Source organism: Stylophora pistillata, chromosome 6 (genome assembly GCF_964205215.1).
Source record: "Stylophora pistillata chromosome 6, jaStyPist1.2, whole genome shotgun sequence".
Taxonomy (NCBI): Eukaryota; Metazoa; Cnidaria; class Anthozoa; order Scleractinia; family Pocilloporidae; genus Stylophora; species Stylophora pistillata.
The window spans coordinates 9,599,852-9,620,791 of record NC_142524.1 but is presented as its reverse complement, the minus strand read 5'-3'; the positions used below and the strand labels follow the sequence as shown (position 1 = coordinate 9,620,791).

General features: G+C 40.6%; 2 protein-coding genes and 1 long non-coding RNA gene across 4 annotated transcripts in view; all 3 read right to left on the bottom strand.

The window, feature by feature from the left end:
• Window positions 1-1,399, bottom strand: part of LOC111327966 (rab3 GTPase-activating protein non-catalytic subunit) — a 28,073-nt gene extending 26,674 nt beyond the window's left edge. The window contains exons 1-4 of the mRNA XM_088725851.1: window positions 1,237-1,399; window positions 955-992; window positions 383-506; window positions 95-176 (exon numbers count right to left, since the gene is read on the bottom strand). Coding sequence (XP_088581977.1) covers window positions 95-176; window positions 383-506; window positions 955-992; window positions 1,237-1,351 — 359 coding nt within the window. The 5' untranslated portion in view covers window positions 1,352-1,399. The remainder of the gene's footprint in view (window positions 1-94; window positions 177-382; window positions 507-954; window positions 993-1,236) is intronic.
• Window positions 1,400-5,902: 4,503 nt separating this feature from the next.
• Window positions 5,903-7,213, bottom strand: LOC148728142 (uncharacterized). Its single transcript, XR_016002250.1, has 2 exons — window positions 7,075-7,213; window positions 5,903-6,021 (listed from the first exon to the last, which is right to left on the bottom strand). It is a non-coding gene; the product is annotated as an uncharacterized LOC148728142 (long non-coding RNA).
• Window positions 7,214-7,786: 573 nt separating this feature from the next.
• LOC111327998 (uncharacterized) lies at window positions 7,787-20,873 on the bottom strand. Of its 2 annotated transcripts, XM_022932335.2 has the most exons (12): window positions 20,708-20,873; window positions 20,391-20,577; window positions 20,247-20,287; window positions 17,898-18,209; window positions 17,689-17,740; window positions 16,995-17,315; window positions 15,878-15,983; window positions 15,162-15,354; window positions 14,229-14,378; window positions 13,238-13,430; window positions 11,383-11,529; window positions 7,787-10,209 (listed from the first exon to the last, which is right to left on the bottom strand). In XM_022932335.2, exons 1-12 carry the CDS (start codon window positions 20,846-20,848, stop codon window positions 8,228-8,230), a joined length of 3,825 nt encoding a protein of 1,274 aa, XP_022788070.2. In that variant the 5' UTR covers window positions 20,849-20,873; the 3' UTR covers window positions 7,787-8,227. The 2 variants fall into 2 exon arrangements, with proteins under 2 accessions (XP_022788070.2, XP_088618655.1); XM_088762529.1 differs by lacking the exon at window positions 16,995-17,315 and having other exon boundaries at window positions 8,084-10,209.
• Between the last annotated feature and the right edge of the window lie 67 nt (window positions 20,874-20,940).

Genomic DNA, 20,940 nt, shown 5'->3' with positions numbered 1-20,940 from the left:
TCTGAAATATCATGGGTAAGAACCAATCAAAATGCATGTACAATACAGCTTATCCTAAAAAAATCATAATACAACAGCAGTATTTATTTTTTACCTTTCTTCTGTGGCAAGACTACCACTCCACACTATTTCATATTTTGTGCTTGGCTGGCTATCCGATGGCTTAATCCATCTGCCTGATAACAAATGATATATGTTTCAAAAAGCAATATCCAATACAGAATAAGATCTTTCTTAAATCATATGAAGTCACATGCAGAGTAGGGTTGATAAAATGCCTCCCTTGATTCATTGTTCTACATTTTTAACAGTTGTACTGTAACTTACAACCTCTGTAAGGAATATCAACTAATATTTACACTTAAAAGAAGCATTTACATACTGGTCAGGAAAACAGCTTTGTCATTTTTTGCTATAGCCAAAGTATCATTTGATGGTGACAAGGAGATGGAACACTCTTGTAGCCATGAAGTGGATGCTACTTCAGGCTCACTTTCAACCGCTTCCTGTTAACACAAAAGGCAAATTATCAAACTCTGATTTATTTAAAATGCATTGATTCCAAGCTGATCTGGACATAAATCTTATTTAACATAAAGTAACTTAAGAAGTGTGGCTACTTCTCCTTAGTGGTCCTTAAAGGTTCCCGCCCCCTCTCCCCCTGCTAAAGAGCTTATCCTACTTTTAGATCATAGTGATAGCAGTATGGTTTCTTCCTCTTGGTGGAAATCTATTTTATCATAGGTTCCTGACTGCTACTAATGACATTTGACCAGTCCCCATTTAAACTCCTCGGTGGAGAGAGCGCCATTACGAGAGTTCAGTGTCCAGCCCAAGAACACAACAAAACGACTCCAGGTCATGACCCAGGGTCCCTCATTTTTTTAACTATATCAGGCCTTCAACTCTATAATTAAACCATACTTAAAATTTACAAATCAGTGGAACTCTTACCGTCCAGCCCCACTCTTCACTATCATCATCCCACCCTTCTAAAAATAGAAACATTTATTACAAATTAAAGGGTCGAAACTGTTGATTGTAATTTTCTCGGTTGACTAAAAGAGACGCCACAAAAACAAATCAGGGATAAAATAAATGAATAAAGAATACAAAATAAAATATATGATTCTAAATTTAGCTTGAGCGCTTTAGGTATATATGTTCTTCCCATACTAATTAAACCACAATGTTTATAATCGGTAATCAGTCGTTCCTCAGAATCATCTTACTTACCTACATTATCCTTTACGTTTTGTTCTCCTGATACAGGAGCATCATTCAAAATTGAAATTACCCTATTTACATCTTGTATCAAAGCAAATACAGGAACAGTACAAGACATTTTCATCAATCACATCACGTTACGCTAGGTAGAGAACACGTCGGCCATGTTGGTTTGTTTATGTCAGCTGACTAGAGAATCGCAGTCTCATCAGCGCGAGATCCGAAATGATCGCAAAGGATGAAGGGAACACACGCTTAGGCGAAATGAGTCTAAAATTTGACGGTACCTTCTGAAGTTGGACGAAGACGTCTGAAGTCAGACGGAACTGACCCAAATTCAGTAGAGCTCTTTGAAATCGAAAGAAAGCGTCCAAGACTAAACGGAAACGAACTGATCGAGACGGAAGTCGTCCTAAATGAGACGGAACCGATTCCCGGTTTACTTGGAGAATATTTTGCTTCTTTCATTGACGCAGCAACAAACGCAAACAAAAGCCTACTTCTTACCCTTGCTTATTCCAGGAGCTTCTCTAGTGATCTGAATTTAAGAAACTGTTACCGGTATCATCATCATCTCCTTTAAATTTTGCTTCTATGAAGTCGTTCAGAATCTGATTGACACCAATCCTAAGTTAGTTCACCGAACACAGGAACTAGACATATATGCGTTATTAATTGAGCGTGAGGTCAAGATGGCTTGATATTGGCCGTGTTTTGATTTTGTATTTTTATGTACCAAGACGAAGTCGAGGTCCACAAAAATCCGAAGAAAGAACGAGGCTAATATCCAGCCATCTTGACCGAACAAGCTTGGTAAATAAAGGATTTATCATATTGCAAAAATATTTCGCTTTAGTTAGAATTAAGGATGACATGTTCACTTCAAGAGCTGGGAAAGAAAGCGAACCGTTTCTAGAAGAACAAACTCACCAGAGTCGTTTTGTTTTCTTTGTTTTGACTCTCCCCTGCCGCTTTCGGCCGAAATTGTCCAGGGATCATGAAGCTAGTTAATTTTATTCTTTTTTTTGTTTTTGTTTTTGTTTTTTTAATACGTGGGATCAATGCGGGCAAGATACGCTCATCTTGCCCGCTTGGGTAGCCAATCAGAACACAGGATTCGCTTCATCTTAGTGCTGCGAGCGATGTAATAAAATACAATGGTGGGAATAGAGAATATTCAGAACATTTGATTTTCTTTTTAGCACTACCAAATTCTGCATTACGAAGACTTACCAGTTTTTCCCTTATCCTCGTGAATAAATTGCATGGGCTCGTTTCTTTCTTGCTCCCCGCGGCTTTCCGAGATCTTGTTCACTCTACGTCCGTTACTCTACGTATTGAACATTGTGGGGAGCTGAGCCGGCAAAGGGTCTGGTAACGATACATAATCAGGCAGTCCTAAAATCAAATCCCACAACGCTCTACATCGCCAAGCAAAAAATTAAAGAAAATATCACGAGACCAAGGCTGTAGCCAGACTTCAGGACTACACGAGGCAATTTTCGAGCGCCGAAGGCGCGACCCGCTAGGGGGGTCTGGGGGTATGCCCCCCAGAAAATTTTGAAATCTAGAATTTCAGAAATGCTCTTTTAAGGATTTTTCGCGGCATTTTTCTTCAGAAAAGTCAATCTTCAAGAAAAAAATTTAAAAAAAGGCCAAAATCAAGACGAGGCAATTGCCTCGTCTTGCCTCATGCTAGCTACGGCCCTGGAGACTGAATTATATTTAAGACAAGTTGGTTGTGTCAACCGTAATGAAAATTAGCCACCGTAAAGAGTTTCAAAGCTGAGGTCTTCCTACAATCGTGCTAAAGACGTGTGCAAGGGAATTAACACCTTCTCTTTGCGCCCTTTTTAATTTATCTCTTGCGGAGGGTAAACTACCCATTGCATGGAAAAACGCACTTGTCGTTCCTGTTTATAAGAAAGGAAAAAAGGAGGACGTTACTAACTACAGACCTATCTCTCTAATGTGCGTTGTGTCCAAAGTATTAGAACGATGTATACTCAAGCACTTTAATGATTTTCTTTGTCCTTTGTTTGACAATGCACAGCACGGTTTCCTTCAGGGTCGATCGACAGTCACCCAGCTTCTAACGTTCTATCACGAGATTGGCCAGTCTCTTGATTAGGGCCTGCAGTCGGACATAGTGTATCTGGATCTCGCAAAGGCTTTCGACAGTGTTTCCCACCAAGAGTTACTTCTGAAACTCTCCCAATACGGTGTCAGTGGGAAACTTCTGCAGTGGTTTGAGAGTTATCTAGATGGACGTGGTCAGCAGTGCTTGGTCCACGGTTTCACCTCTAGTCGTTCCCCTGTTCCATCAGGAGTTCCTCAAGGCAGTATCCTTGGTCCTCTGCTGTTCTTAGTTTATGTGAACGACCTCCCGCCGGTGATACAGAATCATATCGCACTCTTCGCCGACGACTCAAAGTGTTCCAGTGTCATTGATAGTCTACAGGACTGTGAGTCACTCCAAAAAGACCTGGACAGTCTGCAGGGCTGGAGTGATAATTGACACCTAAAGTTTAACACCACTAAATGTGAGGTACTAACCGTCACACGTAAGCGCTACTCACTTCGCTACGATTACAAGTTGTACAACATCTCACTTAATCACGTCACTGAAGTAAAAGACCTGGACAGTCTGCAGGGCTGGAGTGATAATTGGCACCTAAAGTTTAACACCACTAAATGTGAGGTACTAACCGTCACACGTAAGCGCTACTCACTTCGCTACGATTACAAGTTGTACAACATCTCACTTAATCACGTCACTGAAGTAAAAGACCTGGACAGTCTGCAGGGCTGGAGTGATAATTGGCACCTAAAGTTTAACACCACTAAATGTGAGGTACTAACCGTCACACGTAAGCGCTACTCACTTCGCTACGATTACAAGTTGTACAACATCTCACTTAATCACGTCACTGAAGTAAAAGACCTGGACAGTCTGCAGGGCTGGAGTGATAATTGGCACCTAAAGTTTAACACCACTAAATGTGAGGTACTAACCGTCACACGTAAGCGCTACTCACTTCGCTACGATTACAAGTTGAACAACATCTCACTTAATCACGTCACTCAAATAAAAGACCTGGACAGTCTGCAGGGCTGGAGTGATAATGGGCACCTAAAGTTTAACACCTCTAAATGTGAGGTACTAACCGTCACACGTAGGCGCTACTCACTTCGCTACGATTACAAGTTGAACAACATCTCACTTAATCACGTCACTCAAGTAAAAGACCTCGGAGTGTCTATCTCTTCGGACCTCGCATGGGACACTCACACCAACACTATATTAGCTAAGGCCAATAGGATGCTTGCATTCTTGCGACGCAACAGTCTTTCGTCATTCACTACAGATCATAAGAAATTACCACGTTTGTAAGATCACATATTGGCTATGCTAGCGAGATATGGGCTCCCAGTTCGATCGGTGGCATAAAAAAACAGAAAGTCTTCAACGCAGGGCAACAAAATTCATCTTAAACACGCACTGGCAAGAGGATATTTCTTATCATGAGCGCCTTTCTCGCCTCAACGTGTTACCGTTAACATACTGGCACGAAGTCAGACTTAATTTTCTATTTCCAGTGTGGCGCTCGCCACTACACCTTACCCATAGCTGATTATGCCAGGCCCAAAGGCGCACGTCTTACTCGTCATAGCTCTGATCAAGACGTACTAATTCCTAAGTGCCGTACAAAGCTTTTTCAATTTAGTTACTTTAATCGTGTCGCTAACTCTGGAATACCTTACCTGTATCCACTCGTATTATTAGTTCTCTCAATCAGTTTAAATCTCACGTACTCCAACGCTAATCGGCTGCTTTTAGTACAAACTATGACGTCACTAACTTCAACACCTGGAAATCGATCTGCTGCAAATGCAGTAGGTCACGTGATCTTCTATTAGTTGGTAACTGTTGCTATTGGGACTTTCTATCGGCCGCATGAGGGATTTATTCCTATCGTTTTCGTTTTTGCTTTTATTTTATATACTTTTTTATATACTTTTTACTGTCTATTGTTTACATAGTTAGTATTTTTGTATTTCTCGTAAGGGCACACTTAATTTGGAGCCTCGCCCTGTTGTGTGTCCCGCACCCTTCTCCTCCGTTCTCTTGTGTCTTGTTCATATGTATATTTTAGTCCTTTCAGTATTGTATGGTGAAAGCGATTAAACAAGTTTCGGGCGCTAGCGAATAACGACAGGCTAACGCTCACAAACTCAGCTTTGAAACTCTTTACAGCGGCCAATTAACATCATTAACTCAGTTGATAAAACAAAATTGTCTAGTTATACTCCCCCGCAGATGCTGCACTACAGTTTCATTAGAAACTTACACCCTTTAAACATTTGAATTATATTCAAGCCAATTTTGTGAAACTTTAAAACTCTTTAGAGAGGCAAATTTACATTACATTACAAAATCACGTTGTTATACTCCCCCATCGACGCAGCATCACAGTTTCTTTAGAAATTGACCCCCTTTATTCAATCATATTTTGGCTTAATAAACAGCCGCTGTTCAGGAAATGAGCCCGCGCTCCTCCCAGCACCGTCAGCACAAAAAAGATAAAACAGCGAGCAATTAGGGAGCAACGAAAATAAACATGATGTGATGTTAAATGCCAACACTGGATACGTCAGTCAATACATAACCATATCATGGCCAAAACTGAATTTTATTATAAATAGCAAATAGCAAAGTACAAAAATGATGACAAGGGACTCTCCACAAGACGTCAATCGATGCCTCAAGGAAAACGAAAAATCCATACATACCTGCAAGAGAAAGACAAAATGAAAATTTTCTCACATTACTTTTTCGAACGAATCGCTCAGTCATTTCTTGGAAATTCTGAGAAGACCACATCTCTTTATCGACCCCCCGCCCCTCCCCCATAACCCAGGATCGATAGGCAAAGGCAATTATCGTGACTAAGTACTTAACGTGACGTCAGCTGAAGATCGTGACATAACATTTATCTAACTATAGTGGCAAAGGAATTGAAAATTATGAAAATATTACGCATTTAACGAAAGAGGAAATAAAAAGCACTTTAGTCATCCTTATTAACCACATAGATCCGAATTTTAAAACTTAAATAGTAGTCGCCTCTATTTTAATTATTCTGGTTCACATCCTACAGGGAAGAAGTATTGAAAAACTAGGCCAATAAAAATTAGTAAAAACAAAGATAAAGGAAAAACATTTTGCTTCATAATATACTCCAGAATGAAGGGTCTTAATTGAATTATAAAAAAGGAAAAAGTATAGAGAATTCAAGTTCTTTAGCTTTCATTCAAACAACCACAGTAGATTTGCAGCATTCTTAGGACTATCGCCAGAATTTGCCCTGGTAAAGTTCGTTTGGTGACAAACCTTGACCAATTTTCAAGCGAGTGTCGAAAGTAATCCGTAAATTATTTTGGTTTTGATTATTTCGCGCTGTGATTGGTCCAGAAAACTCGCACTACTCTCTGAACCAATCAGATGCAGAACTAAAACCAATCATGACTTGGTCGCCCACGTTTTCGGCAGTTTGGTTGTTTTCCCGCGCTTTAGACAGTTTGGTTGTTTTTCCGCGCTTTAGGCAGTTTGGTTGTTTTCCCGCGCTTTAGACAGTTTGGTTGTTTTCCCGCGCTTTAGGCAGTTTAGTTGTTTTTACTTTGTTTTTTTTTAATGGCTCTTGCAGATATTTTCCATTTGTTTTCTTATTGGCCGTTGTCATTACTTTCGTTTTTGTTTTTGTTTTACAACACTCAATCGAAAAACGATCTATAAAATGCCACAAGCTTACTGTGGAATTAGTTTTGCAGAAGCTTGTAACTCACCTTATATCTTCCCACAGCCGTGCTGCCTGTACTGGGACACAATTGTTAACAAAACAAGTTACCCGCATCAACTTACCAAACCAAGATACAAAGCACTCAGTTTCCAGTGGTGAAACAAACACAAGCTGAACAACGCATATGACCATCGCGTGATCAAGCATCGACACGTGACCACGCAATACAGCTTTGACGCGAAAAGAGATGAGGGGGGCACTGAAGGAAGGGGGGAGGGGTGAAGCGGCAGCGGGGTAAAGTGTATCTACTTAGATACAATAGGATAAACAACCTGGAGACCCGTGCGATATAATTTGTTTGCTGCACCACTGCAACTAGGCAGTACATTAATAAGCGAAAGAGATAACAAACCAACACAATTTTGTGAGGGTTTGCCTTATAAACTTCTACGTCCAAAACTATTTAAGCATGTTTGTGGTTCCTTCATTGTCTTACTGCAGCACGCAGATAAGGTTGGTATAATCGGCAAGAATAAACGACTTTTCCTCTCTACCTTACATTCGATAACATCATTTCCTTTCACTATGTCATCCACGGTATTTGGCGCAGAAACAATTTTTGCATTTGAGACGTTACAGAATGCTTCGCAAGCTTCATTCATCCATGGTTACGATTCACCTCTTCGGATTGCCTCGTCCTTACTTTCACGATCTTGGGCGTAGTCCAATACAATTTTCACGCATAACGAGACTCCAACAACTTTTAATCCATGCCATTTATTCGAACTAAAAGATCTTGGAAGCCACAAGATCAACAGCTTCATTCAAAGGTAAGAAGAAAGGACACGACGACAACCTGTCGAGATTTCTAAACCACGATGTTGAACTTTAATTGTACGTACAACAACAAGCGATCATCTACCATAAAGGCGCAATTGTTGTTTAAAACTTCGTATTGGATGATTACTTCGGAATACGCGACAGCTAAATCAAAATCAACAAGTGTTAATTCTAACCTACAAGTGGGAATTTCATAGACCCTTAAAAACCAAAATGTTTCACCAAGTTAGCAAGTTTCAAACTTGGTTTAAAAAATTTGCATTAGTATAAGAATCATAGAGGACTAATTCACTACTAAAATTTGAAGTTAACCTAACGTTGTCCAACAAATGAAAGAAACGTCAACAGTTACTAATGTTTCAGTATCGCCGCATCATGCCCACACGAGGAGCGGCCTTGTAAGGCTCATATCTAACATCGGTTGAGGCAGGGTGGCGCCTCTCAACACCGGGAACTGCACTTCCAGTATAGGCACCTCGGGCAACAGGAGCCGCTAGGGAACCTCCGGGCTGGTTCCAAGGAGTTGGCGCACTGTCACGGGCAGTGACTGCAGCACGTGATCTGTCGTCAACAGCGGCGCGGCCTGCAGTTGACAAGCTAAGAGAAGGGTTGGCAACTTGGCGCGAGTCCATTCCATTTCCCCACGCACCTCTAGGCGGTATGGAGTCGCGACTGATCGGCGTACGAGTATCCCGAGCATCATACATACTTCCTGGACGAGGAATGCTCTGCTTGACCTCCGCACCACGATCTCGTGGACGCTCTCTTTCCCTAGCAGCTAGTGCATCACGGTCTCTAGAAGTCAGGCTACTACCATGTGTGTCTCTCCAGTCACGCGCAGGTGGCTTGCTAGATTCCACTCCTCCAGTCATGCCAGCAGAGCGATGACCTGTGTCCATGGACAGCGAACCGAAGCGTGCATCAACATGGACATTTCTGATATCTGCGAGTCCCGAGGACCCCTGCGAAAAGTTCGCCCCTCTCTCAGTTTGAGGGATAGGTGGTCTGCTATCCCGGGGGTCGGGGGCACGCCAGTTGGGTTCTTCCATAGATTTACTTAAATCACCTCGCACGTTATGTCCTTGGGCTGGCGTACCAGAGCCCAGGATACCCCTGACGCCAGCACGCTCCAATAGGATGGACAAGGTCTTCTGTGGATTTATTCCAGCTCCAAGAACCCCAACACCGGCCCCAGACAAGTCACCTCCGGTTGTCCAGGCCTTGCTCTCGTGGTTGCCTCGGCTATCACGCAAGTCACGATCCCGTGCTCCTCTGGAATGCTCGTGAGGTTTGTCCCGCCCGCGGTGTCCTTCCTCATTGCGTCGCTCTCTCTCGTCTTTCTTAAGACGCCTTTCGTCTGCTCGACTCCACTCCTCGGTTCTACGTTCTCGGCCAGCACCAGCTGGTTGGCGACCGTCTTCACGGTGGCCTCCTCGAGAGTCACGCCTGTCTGAGGAGACTTCAGGACGGTCACGTCTGCTGTCACGCTCACCCACTGAACCGCTGAAGAAGTCACGCGGTCTTTCATCACTCAAAGCAGCACGTTTGGGTTCTTCCCAAAAACCAACTGGTTTCTGAGCATGTGCTGGATCTCCACGTTCAAAGGGCGCACCGTGGCGCTTCAAATTGCGACGATCACGTTCCAATCGTTCACGTTCTAAACGTTGACGATCCAAACGCTCACGCTCAAGGCGTTCACGTTCCAAACGTTCCAATCGTTCGCGTTCAATGCGTTGTAAGCGGTCACGTTCAATTCGTTCACGCTCAAGTCTTTCGCGTTCAAGTCTCTCACGCCTTTCCCGTTCCAGGCGTTCACGTTCCTCGCGTTCACGGCGCTCACGTTCCCTTTGGCGTTCCAGTTCTCTTTGCCGTTCGATTTCACGCTGCAGGCGTATTCGTTCACGTTCTTGTCTTTCGCGAATCTCTCGTTCTCGTATAACCTGAAGCCTTCTCCTTTCACGTTCTCTTTCTCGTTCACGTTCACGTTGCCGTTCGGCCATTTTCTCTCGTTCAAGCCTTTCACGCTCTCGTCGAAGTCGATCTTGTCGCTCTCGTTCACGCTGCTCACGGATCTCTTTAGCTCTCTCCAGCCTCTGTCGCTCCTGCCTGTCGCGTCGAATCTCGTCAATTGACTTGATTGGGCTTTTGCTAGGCTTTTTATCGTCCTTTTCTTTACTTTTATCTTTCTCAGTGCTTTTTTCCGGCTTGTCTTTGTCCTTATCTTTGTCTTTGTCCTTCTCCTGGTCTTTGTCTTTCTCCTTTTCTTTTTCCTTGTCAGAGGATTTATTCGACACGACCGGTTTCGAACCTTCGTCTTTTTTGCCAGTTGAAGAAGTACTTCCTGTGATTAGTATTAATCGTAAAACAAAACAGAACATTTTATACTAAATATAAGATAATCTGCACGACACATAGCACTTCTCTAGTAAAAAATGCAGTCAGAAGAATACGAGGAACACAAAAACCGAATGTGCCGGGATGAAACCTCAACAGTCTCAAAGGCAAAAGTCATCTGCATGCAACTATTCGAAAGGACTCTCAATAGTTGGCAATACGTTCGTCCCAAAATTCCAAAGTGTTTTATGACAGATCAAGATAGGAAGCCCCTAAAAAGAGCCTTGACGAATGATGACAAGATCACAATAGTCAATCAGCTTCAAGAAAACCCGTGCAGCTCTAATCAACACAACTCGAGAATCATTTTGAATAACAGTACCACGCTGGACTAACTCAACTAAGAGATCATTAAACAAGATTTAGAGTTACAAGTTGAATTGACTCTCCTAAGATATGATTAAAATTCTCCTTCACGCTCTAGAATGGCATTCCACGACGAGCGTTAGAAGAAGTTGGAATTATGTCAGAAAAGTCGTTCTTCTGTCATTAAGTTCTTCACTTTCATCGAATGCTTCCTTGATTTACGAGTGATTTGTTGACCATGACAGAGAAGGAATGAGTGAGAGGAAATGTGACGTAACAGGACACTGATTCATTAGCTTCGAAAGAAGAAATACTGTGTGAGGAAGCTATGTAAACTGAACCTAAAAAATTATGGCATGTGACTGGTTGGACTTAATTGGACTTGGTTGGATAGACAGAGTCTCAAAGTAACACAACCGAAATAGCCCAGAAGAATGATTCATGACGGGAAGACATTCACCAAGAATTGCAACAACAACACTGTACTAAAGATAACACTAACAGCCCATACAAATTGTGTTATTACCACAATGCTTAAAGCTTACTGAGTCAGCACTCCATACTAATGTAGTTTACAAAAATATGCCAGTCTAAAAGAAAACTAGTAGCATATCGAAAAACCCTCTTTAGGGAGTGTCAATAAAGTTTGTATTGTAATACATATCCTTAACCAGATTACAGGGAAAAGAAAAAGAATCCAACAAATTTTCAAAGGAACTCACTTACACAAAACAAACCAAGTATAAGAAGGTGCAGTTGTCTAAGCCATGCTGTTAAAATAACGTCCACAATATTCTATTAATATGAGACTAACCTGACTTCTGTTGTTTTGGAGTATTCTTAGTAGATGACTTAGCTGGTGTTTTAGTGGCTGTTGATTTCCCCGGAGTCTTTTCCGCAGGTTTCTTTGCCGGCGCCTTCTTGTCATCAGTTTTAGCTTTGGATTTATCTGAGGAGTCAGCTGTCAACAGATCAAATTGTAAATCTTTAACATCAGTTTTCAATTTGAATGACAACCCATTGGAGCTTCATTGACAAACTTCCCCTAGTTTGAAGAAGTGAGTGCAAATCAATCAGTCCTACCATGAGTGGCAAAAGTCTTAGGGCCTGATTACATGAGCCGGGCTGGCCCGGTTAGCCGGGCTGATTTCTTTTGTTTTGGTGTCGCCAAAGCGTGAAAACAAAAGAATTCAGCCCGGCTAACCGGGCCAGCTCGGCTCATGTAATCAGGCCCTTAGTGTGCTCTGCTATCATTTGATTTGTTCTATAACTCTCACTATCAAGGCTGCGCTCTACGAAAAATTGAAGAGAGCCCAGTGCGAAGAAACTGAAATCCAGGGTGCCCAGCATATGTTTTTTTATGAAAAGACTAAGATTCCTGGGTCATCCAAGAACAAATGTAAGGTGCCAGGGGCCACCAGGTGCTGCTAGACCACAACCATGCACTACCGTTCCCTTTCGCCCATTTCGTTGGGTTGGGTTGGGGGGGGGGGAAGGGGGGAGACTTTTATGTATCTTGATAGGCATGAATAATGAGCTATCTGCTCTTTACGCGGAGTGGAGGATTGTCGAACGCCTACTAAGGAGAGGCATGCCAACTACTTTTGCCACTCACTGTAGGTTACCAAACATCAGCCACCATTACCAACAACTGTCCTTTTCATCACTTCCTGCACTCAAACAAACAAACAAACAGAAACAACTTTTACCAATATGTCTAATTTATAAAGGTTTAAATGGCAGATATTACATCTGAGCCCGTGCAAAAGCAGTTTTGTTTAAAGATGCACGGAATCGAGGCACTTGGGCCAAAGGCTTTGTAAATTCTCAAAGGTATCACTGTATGTTTCAAAACAACTTGCATTTTACGCTATTTTTTTACTTTTATCAACAATCTGAAGCATTCAAAAGGCAAAGATAGCAATGGCTAGACATTGTATTGCATTTGGATGCAACAACCGGAGTGATAAACCACATTGCAAGCATCTTTCATGGCATTCACTGCCACTAAACAACAAGAAACTTCTGGCAACTTGGCTAGTCAAGATCAAATGGGAAAAAACACACCCGTAAGTAAAAATTCCTTTTATGCAGTGAACATTTTGAAAAGGAAGGCTTTTCTAAGTCATATGCTGGCCGGAAAGTAAGTCTTAAGTCAAACTCTGTTCCGACAATATTCAGTTTCTCCCAACAGAAAACCAAAAGGAAGGCTCCAAAGGAAAGACGCTCTATTGATGATGACTTTCTGACCGGTATATGACTTGGAAAAGCATTCCTTTTCAAAATGTTCACTGCAGAAAAAGGAATTTTTACTCACGAGCATGTTTTCCCGTTTGATCTTGACTAGCCAAGTCACCAGAAGTTTCTTGTTGTTCAGTGGCAGTGAATGCCACTTTATCCTGCATTGAGCACAATAATCATGAGGCCAGTGTGCCTCCTGTAGTAACTTGGCAAAGGGTAATTGCTTGCCACGTCCTCTTTCCACAGGTACTGTGAGCCTGTATTCCTCATCAAGAAAGCGTGAAGCTTGGTAGCCTCGCTGTGAAGGGGTTACAAAAGAATGGGAGCCAAAGTTTGTTACCACATTTCTTGTAGGGCCCCTCTTAACCTGCAGAGCATTTCCTTAATTATAACCCAGGGAATTTACAACTTTGCATAACCACACATACCTGGCTTGTCCTTCTTCTCCACTTGTTTCTTTTCTGTTGGTTTCTTCTCTGCTGGCTTCTTTTCTGCAGGCTTTTTGACAGCTGGCTTTCTATCAGCTTGTTTCTTATCAACTTGTTTCTTATCGAGTTGTTTCTTATCTGCTGGCTTCTTGGCAGAGCCAGATTGAGTTGTAGGAATGCGATCGCCTTTAGCCTACGAAAGACAAATAAAAAACATCGATCACTTCTTGACATGAGCCATGAACCACTACATTTGCTTGATTAACCTTTTAAATGCAAAAATTTGTTATTGCCAAACTAAAAAATTTTAACTCCCAGAAGTGATTAACATTAAACTTCTTCCCATAATATCCATATATTACCAAAGAAACTTATCAGATACAGGCTGTCATCCTGTTCTAACATCAAATTCTTAGAGCTATTTTACGAGAAAATGTACAGCAGCTAAAGGGGGTATTAACAAGCAGACCTTGGGAGTTCAAGGGTAAATGCCACGCCTGTCCCATGCCCAATACAGCGCCATCTAGATTTTCTATTTTCCCATTTTCTCTTCAATCAACCAATCAACCAATCAATCAATCAAAATTATTGTCTTTACATGAGGTATGATTACCCAGATTGCCCGAGCCAGAGGCTCATGTATGAAACGCAAGACAGCAACCCACCCAACACACCTCAGGGGAGGACATCCACCACTCAGTGTTCTCGTGCGTGGGAAATTAATGTCTCCTACCCCTAACCCTGCAGGAGACAGGGCCTACGGTTTATTCGTCCGTATTTGAGAAGACTAGAATATCTATCCATTTCTTGATATTATAGAAAAGTAGCAAATTCTCCTCAGTTATTTTAAGATCATGAGTATTGGTCCGGCCGGGGCTCGAACCCTTGACCTCCCGCACAACACAATCCGCCGCTCTAACCAATTGAGCTAACCGGGTAGCAGCTCTTTTTTCTTTTATACCACCAGACTCACCAAGGAAGTTACACTTACCCTATCGACTGTGATAGTTCTTCCATGCAGTTCTGTTCGATGAAGGTGTGAAATACACTTGGCTGCCTCCTCACTGGTTGACATGGTAACAAGTCCAAAGCACTGGGCACCAGGGGCCTTAGAGTTTGTTACTATCTTTGCACCAACCACCTGAAAATCAGGAACAGTTTTGAAAATCCCCCCTTAGCATTTGAGCATCTCAACCAGGGGTTTCATTGACATTTTCAGCAGGAGGGCAACTGGGCTTCAAGGACGGGCAAAACTTTTTGAACTGAACTTCTTTATAACATAAACTTTCCTCCAAATGGTCAAACCAGGTGGGCAAAACTGTCCCACAAACTGTCAATTTGCCCAGTGCCTGGCCCTTAACGAAACCCCTGCTCAACATAACTTTTCATATCGCTTCTATGAGGCATCTTTTATATGAAAAATGCTATATGCTAGTAGGTATACAGTGGCTAATTCTACTTGGCTTGGAAACTGCTCTAGGAGGCTCAGAACTTTACAGGGGGAATACAAAGCTAAATTATCACAGTTTACCAAACTATTCAAAAACTAGAGAGAATCACCACATTCACTGATGTTTTGTGCCAAGTTACTCTCTTTGAATGTTTCACTAATTTCTCCTTACAATATTGATATAATATCAAGCAGACAGGTGAAGAGAAAAACCAAAACACTGAATAGGGAATTATCATTTGATCCAATAATGAATTCCCAGAACTAACATCTAAAGAATTGTAACCCATGAAATTATGCGCTTGAAGTACTTCTTAATACTGCCAAAAACTGCTTGAAAATTCTTGAAAATTCTTGAAAATTCAACTGGAAAAGGATCACTCTACTAGTTTGAAAATTTATTTTACCTGTCATACTTAAAATAAGGGGGAACACAGAGAAACTCTTTAAAATGATGATAAAGTCAATTCTCACCTTTCCATATTGACTGAACCTTGTTTTCAGATCTGCAGCTCGTGTTACAGATGACAGATTGCTAACCCACAGACTCTTTCCAGTTTCCTTTTTGTCCTTTGCAGAGGAAGCACCCTTTCCTGGTGTTTTGGTTGTCTTGCTGTCAGCAGCTTTTGAGTCTTTACTCTTAGCTTCACCTGTTTTCCCTTTCTCACTGGAACCAAAGTGAAAGAGAATTGAGAGCATTTTTTTTAAAGTGCCCCTCAGTTTTTAAAGGATTAAACTGAGATGTGGCAAGTTAACTGCTTTATCATTGCAGATCTTGAAAGTTCAAGGAACACCCAAAATGGTGATGTTAGACCAGGAAAAAAATGCTTCAAGTCAGCAAGGGTTAACCCTTTACATGTAACTTCTCCCTATAATATCCCTACATTATCTAGCAAACAGGTAATGAGAATACTCAAAATTATCAGGTAAAAGTTGTTTTCTTGATCTAATACCAAATTCTTGTACTTAATTTACAAATAGATTTTGGGAGTTTGGGGGTTAAAGACATGCAAAATACAGTGATAACACCTGGAGATGTGGCCTACTCATCCTGTGTGAAGGATGAAATATGCAGGGTCTAAAACAACTGTTTCATCAGCTACAAACCAATAAGTACAACTAAAAGTTACAAAATTTTATAGAAATCATCTTCAATTTTTCATTTAACACCAAGAATTGTTTTATCCTACCTCTGTGAAGAAGAACTTCCTCCATCTTTAGACTTCTCTTCTTTTGCTTTATCTGCTGCCTTGGTGTCTTCTTTCCCAACATGATTTTCAGCATCCTTGGTCTTTCCTGGCAAAAATAAGTTGGCTTAGAATCAAACCCTGACTTCAAACAAAAGAGTACATAACAGAGAGAACAGTCCTCAAGAGGTGTTTTCTCTGGTTTAGGGTCAGATTATTAGATGTAGTCCACAGCAAGACAGAATTCTGCACATGCATTGGCAGCATGCAAAAAAAAAAGAAAGGAAAAAGAAAAAAGAAAAAAGAAAAACAGAGTTTGAAAGCATCTCTCCTCTCAAGGATTAGATCATACACAACTAGACAATAAAATTGCTGATAATTAAACATTCCCACAGAGAAGCTCCAAAAACTTCACAAAATGGAAAAAGATTTCTTAGCTCACCATTTCCTTTATGCTACATGAATGACACCAATGATAATCAAATCATCACGATATTTCATGGCACACCCTATATAATTCCTCATTTAAATGGAAATTGTTTCAAAAGGGACATAGAAATAGCTGCAACAAAATATTTTACTCCTTATTTCCAACTTGGCCCTAAGTAGACTATGCACTTTACAAACAGACGATTCTGATGATTAGAAAGTTCCACTCTTGAGTATTTTCTTTGTTGACCTGGACAAGTTTGTTTTCCAAGATGATGAGATCTTAACAGATGTTGTCTTCCTCATCAGATGGCACCAGCTTTGGTGATTTTCTCGCTTTCTTGCTGACATTGCCGATTCTTGAAAATAATTTTTCAGTGCACACTAAGACTCCAGCTATCTCATCTGGAAGCAGTTGAGTGAGTTCTGATTTTCTACCATCATTTTCCCAAAGAGAAACCATGAATAAAGTATCAGCAGCATCATGAGAGCTCCTTGGTCGCAGACAATCTTTTGTCAACTGATTACACCTTTTACGGTTTTGAATCTCGGCTTTCAACAAGGAGGGCGACTCTCTGAACCTTTAATTTGAGGCCAACAACATGCTTGGGCCAAATTAATCTCACATGATCCGCTAATCTAAAAAATCACAACGATAAAGATACACATTCTAAACAAACAGCTTTGGCACCTTTGTCAGATTTTTCTTCTCCCTTTTCTTGACTCTTAGCAGCAGCTTCAGCAGCAGCAGCCTCTTTTGCTGCAGCCTCTGCAGCAGCTGCTTCTTTCAAATCATCATCCAGATCATCTTGTACATCATCAGCATGGACAAATAACGAAACTGACAAGCTGTTCTCTTTGGAGGCATCCAGCTCTGACATGTCCATGGCTGCAGCACTATCATCTTTCATTTGTTCACCTGTGTCTTCTACGCTTATTTCAGCTGGTCCTGATGTCTCCATTTGCTCTTCAACATCAGCTGATTCTTCTGTAACTTCCATTTTGGGGGTGTCTGATTTAAATAAACATTTTTCACCTTTTTCAAACTAAGCAACCACAAACTTCAAGGTGGTGATTTTAGTTCTCTTCAAAAATAGCTTATGAAAGGATTTAATATAAACAACCATATACTCTGATCTGTATTCCTCAAAAGGAAATGTGATTTCTTGTATTTCTAATTTTTGAGGAAAAACATAAATTCGATGGCATAAAATCAAACAAAAAATCCTTTGGAAATATTTTCAGAATGCTGTTGGTAACAAGCGATGCCATCAAGTAAAAACAAACCAACTCTTCAATCAGTTGATAAGATAGAGCCCCCGCTTATAACAAGGATTGCAATTTAAAATAAATCAAAGATAGAAAGAAGACAGAAAGAATTGTACCTTCCTCTGCTTCCTCTATTTTTTCTTCTTCAATCAGAGGTTGGTCATCAACCTGGAAGATACCAAAGACTGTGGTTATTTATGACTCTTATTGAACACTTTAACAATAATGCAACTTAAGTTTACATTTTCTCAGGAGTTCTTTGTCACAGTTTTGTGATGAGAAATGTAAAAGTGATATATAGACTTTTTGGTCTTATAATGCCTACCTCTTTGGTGTCTTCCAAGTCATTTTGCTCCTCCAGATCTTCCACTTTAATATCTCCCTCATTCAATAACAAGTTTCCATCATCTTCTTCAACATCCTTTCCACTGTCCTTTTTCTCATCAGCAGCAGCAGCATCATTATCATCATCAACATCATTTTCATCATCACCAACTTCAGATTTCACCGTCAGTGAGGTGTCAATTATGTTGTCAAGCTTATTGCTGTCTAAATCATCAGCATCCAAAGGTTCCTCTTTCGTTTCTTCGTCCCCTTTTAAATCAACATCCAATTCAATAACACCTTTGTCCTCGACCTATTAAAAACAATTGAATAAAGTGGGTGAGTTTTGATAGAAACCATAGCGCTGCATCAGTAGGGGTATTACAAGATAATTTGGGTCGTCAACTGATTTGAAAAGTGTAAATTGACTACTTTGAAGAAGTTTTAAAGCTGATCTTTCTAGCATTAGCCTTTTGTCTTTCACTCTGACAAAAGGGCTAACCCTTGAAACTAAGTCAATAAAACCAAATTATCCTACTGACCACAAAAATGCTATGAACTTACTACTTGGAAGAAAATAAACATTTTAGAATATGGTAAACTTAATATTTTTAGTTAATATTGTAGTCCCACAGTTAAATTTAGCCGCAACTCCTAACTCAGAAGTATATAGACAGTTTCAGGCTGACAAAATTTTTACTTCTGAGTAAAAATCTGACTGATGGTTTTCCCTGCTTTCCTAACATCCTTGCACAAGTATCAAATAAGTTTCAAATTCCACAATTTCTCATCATGACATTTCCACCTTGTGTAACTGATGAAAACAAATCCTAGAGAGATTTTAAATGTGCTTTTGATGAGAGATGCAACACAAAACTTGGCCTTCTCATAACATTTACTGTATTTATTCTTGTACAAGTCGACCCTGTGTATAAGTCGACCCCCCATTCTCAAGGTCAAAAATCGGATTTTTCATAATTTCTAGCAAAGAAAAATTCAGACTGATGGAAATTTCTCGAATGACCAATCTCTTATCTCTGAGAATGTATTGAACACACTGTGAATTGAAAAAAAGCTGCAGAGCAAAAGGTAACCGTGTGCTGTGAAGTTTGGTAGCACTTGTTTACATCACCACGATTCATGATTTAAGCATATACCAGCATTTCCATTTACTGGAGAAGTAATTTACCATATTTTGTATATCGCCTTAAAAATGAATTCTTCATTCATTTAAATAACCTTTTGAAAGGAGATTTAGTGGACGGAAAGAACACCGAAGAGCTTCGAAGGATCGCTTAATGAAAACACTGCCGTCTTGGGAAACTACACAATAACATTATTGGTTCACACATGTAACATACAAGATTACGTGAGAAAACAGCATTTGCCATGTCACTAAGCTACTGTAATCATTCAATGAAAATCAGAATTCAGCACCAAAAACAGCAGCGAAGCTGTAAGGAAAAATATCTGCTCTACAGATCAGAAGATACAATAGAAATCAACCCCACTAGGTTTCTGTTTAAGCCTCATAATATTTGTTATTTCAAATTTGTTTGTTGATGAAAAACGTGCTGAAAACTGATGAAACTCGAACACAATTAGAACTACTTTTGTGAACTCAGTTTTCCTAACAGACTTCAAGCAATTGTTATGCTAATTTCTTGGATTGCTTGGGTCAGGTCATTGCCTATGATTCGTATACAAGTCAAGGATGATTTTTTGGGCTGATTTTTTGGTACCAAAGCGTCAACTTATACACGGATAAATATGGTAGCTCACTCACTTTAAGGAACTGAATACTATGATAAATGTATGGAAGGTCATTAAAATGCTGTTCAAAGCTCTCTAATCAGTGAACCAAACATGCTTCCCCCTTGGACAGTAATTCTGGAAAGTAACATACTTGTCAATTAAACCAACAGTGATCCAGTAACATTTGAGACTGTCCACACCACAAGTGAGGGAACAACAATTATTATCACAGAAGCAAAATATTGTGTATACATATGGAAAACAATGAGTTGAAAAAAGCAGTCTGTAAAAATGTTTCCATAGACAATGAAACAGAAAAGAAATGTTTGTCTTGGAAAAATGTTACCTCCTCTACTTTCCCATCCAAAAATAAAATATTTGTGCTCGTAAAGATAAGAGATGCTATAAGATGTGGAGTTTTATTCCACTAATTTTTTTTGTATTCTTAAGGCTGCAGAATTACTTCATTTGACAGCAAGCAACCCAGCGGCACGATAACCTTTTCAAAATTTTCGAAATTGGTATGGTCAACTATCACACCGTTAAGCATTAACAGTAAATTGCACAATGTTTGTATTATCAAGCTCACACTGACCGACTCCTCAATTTCTTCCACTTTCGGTGCAGCTTTCCTCTCTGTAGAGGGAAAAAAAAAAAAAAACAAAGTAAGAATTCGCAATTCTACCTGGGATCGATAAATTAAGAATAAAGGGACACAGCTGACAACATATGCGCTTACTCAAGTCTGGGGTGATCGAAGTTTTCTTCGGCTGTCTCTGCCTCAGAGGGGAAGTAAACGGACTCGTTGAGGGCTGTTCTTCGTCTTCATCGTCTTCACCGGTGAGACCCACGCTATCAATTGGGATAAAATCGGAGGTTTCCTCTTCATAGTTTTCCTCTTCATAGTTCTTTTCTTCCTCCAAGGCCTACAGAAAATACAGAAATTACAAACGCTTCGATCGCTTTCGGAGTGAGCTTGTTTACTGTTGTCTAATTCCAGCCATCATCTGCTCAAGCTGTATCATATATTTTTCGAGAAATAACAGTGGAAGTTACCTTCTGTAGTCGTTCCACCAACACTGCCTTTACTCCACTTTTCTCCAAGCCTCTATTTTCGAGCTCTTGACGGAGATCTACAACTCGTAAATCGGACAGTTTTCTTCCGCCCAACAAGACAGTCTCCATTTTGTTAGACATGTGCGAAGAGCAAATATTAGGTCAATCTCCCGGATGAAGTAGCTAGAGTCGCAAAGCCTCATGGACAAGAGACTGCACGATTGCAAAGTACC

What these genes read in the sequence shown, in the direction of transcription:
- LOC111327998 (XM_022932335.2), bottom strand. Translation starts at nt 20,848, where the DNA reads ATGTCTAACAAAATGGAGACTGTCTTGTTGGGCGGAAGAAAACTGTCC. An exon ending in TGGTGGAACGACTACAGAAG is followed by an intron (nt 20,578 to 20,707) that starts GTAACTTCCACT and finishes TATTTTCTGTAG; the next exon opens with GCCTTGGAGGAAGAAAAGAA. An exon ending in GGAGAAGAAGGACAAGCCAG is followed by an intron (nt 11,530 to 13,237) that starts GTATGTGTGGTT and finishes ATCTGTTGACAG; the next exon opens with CTGACTCCTCAGATAAATCC.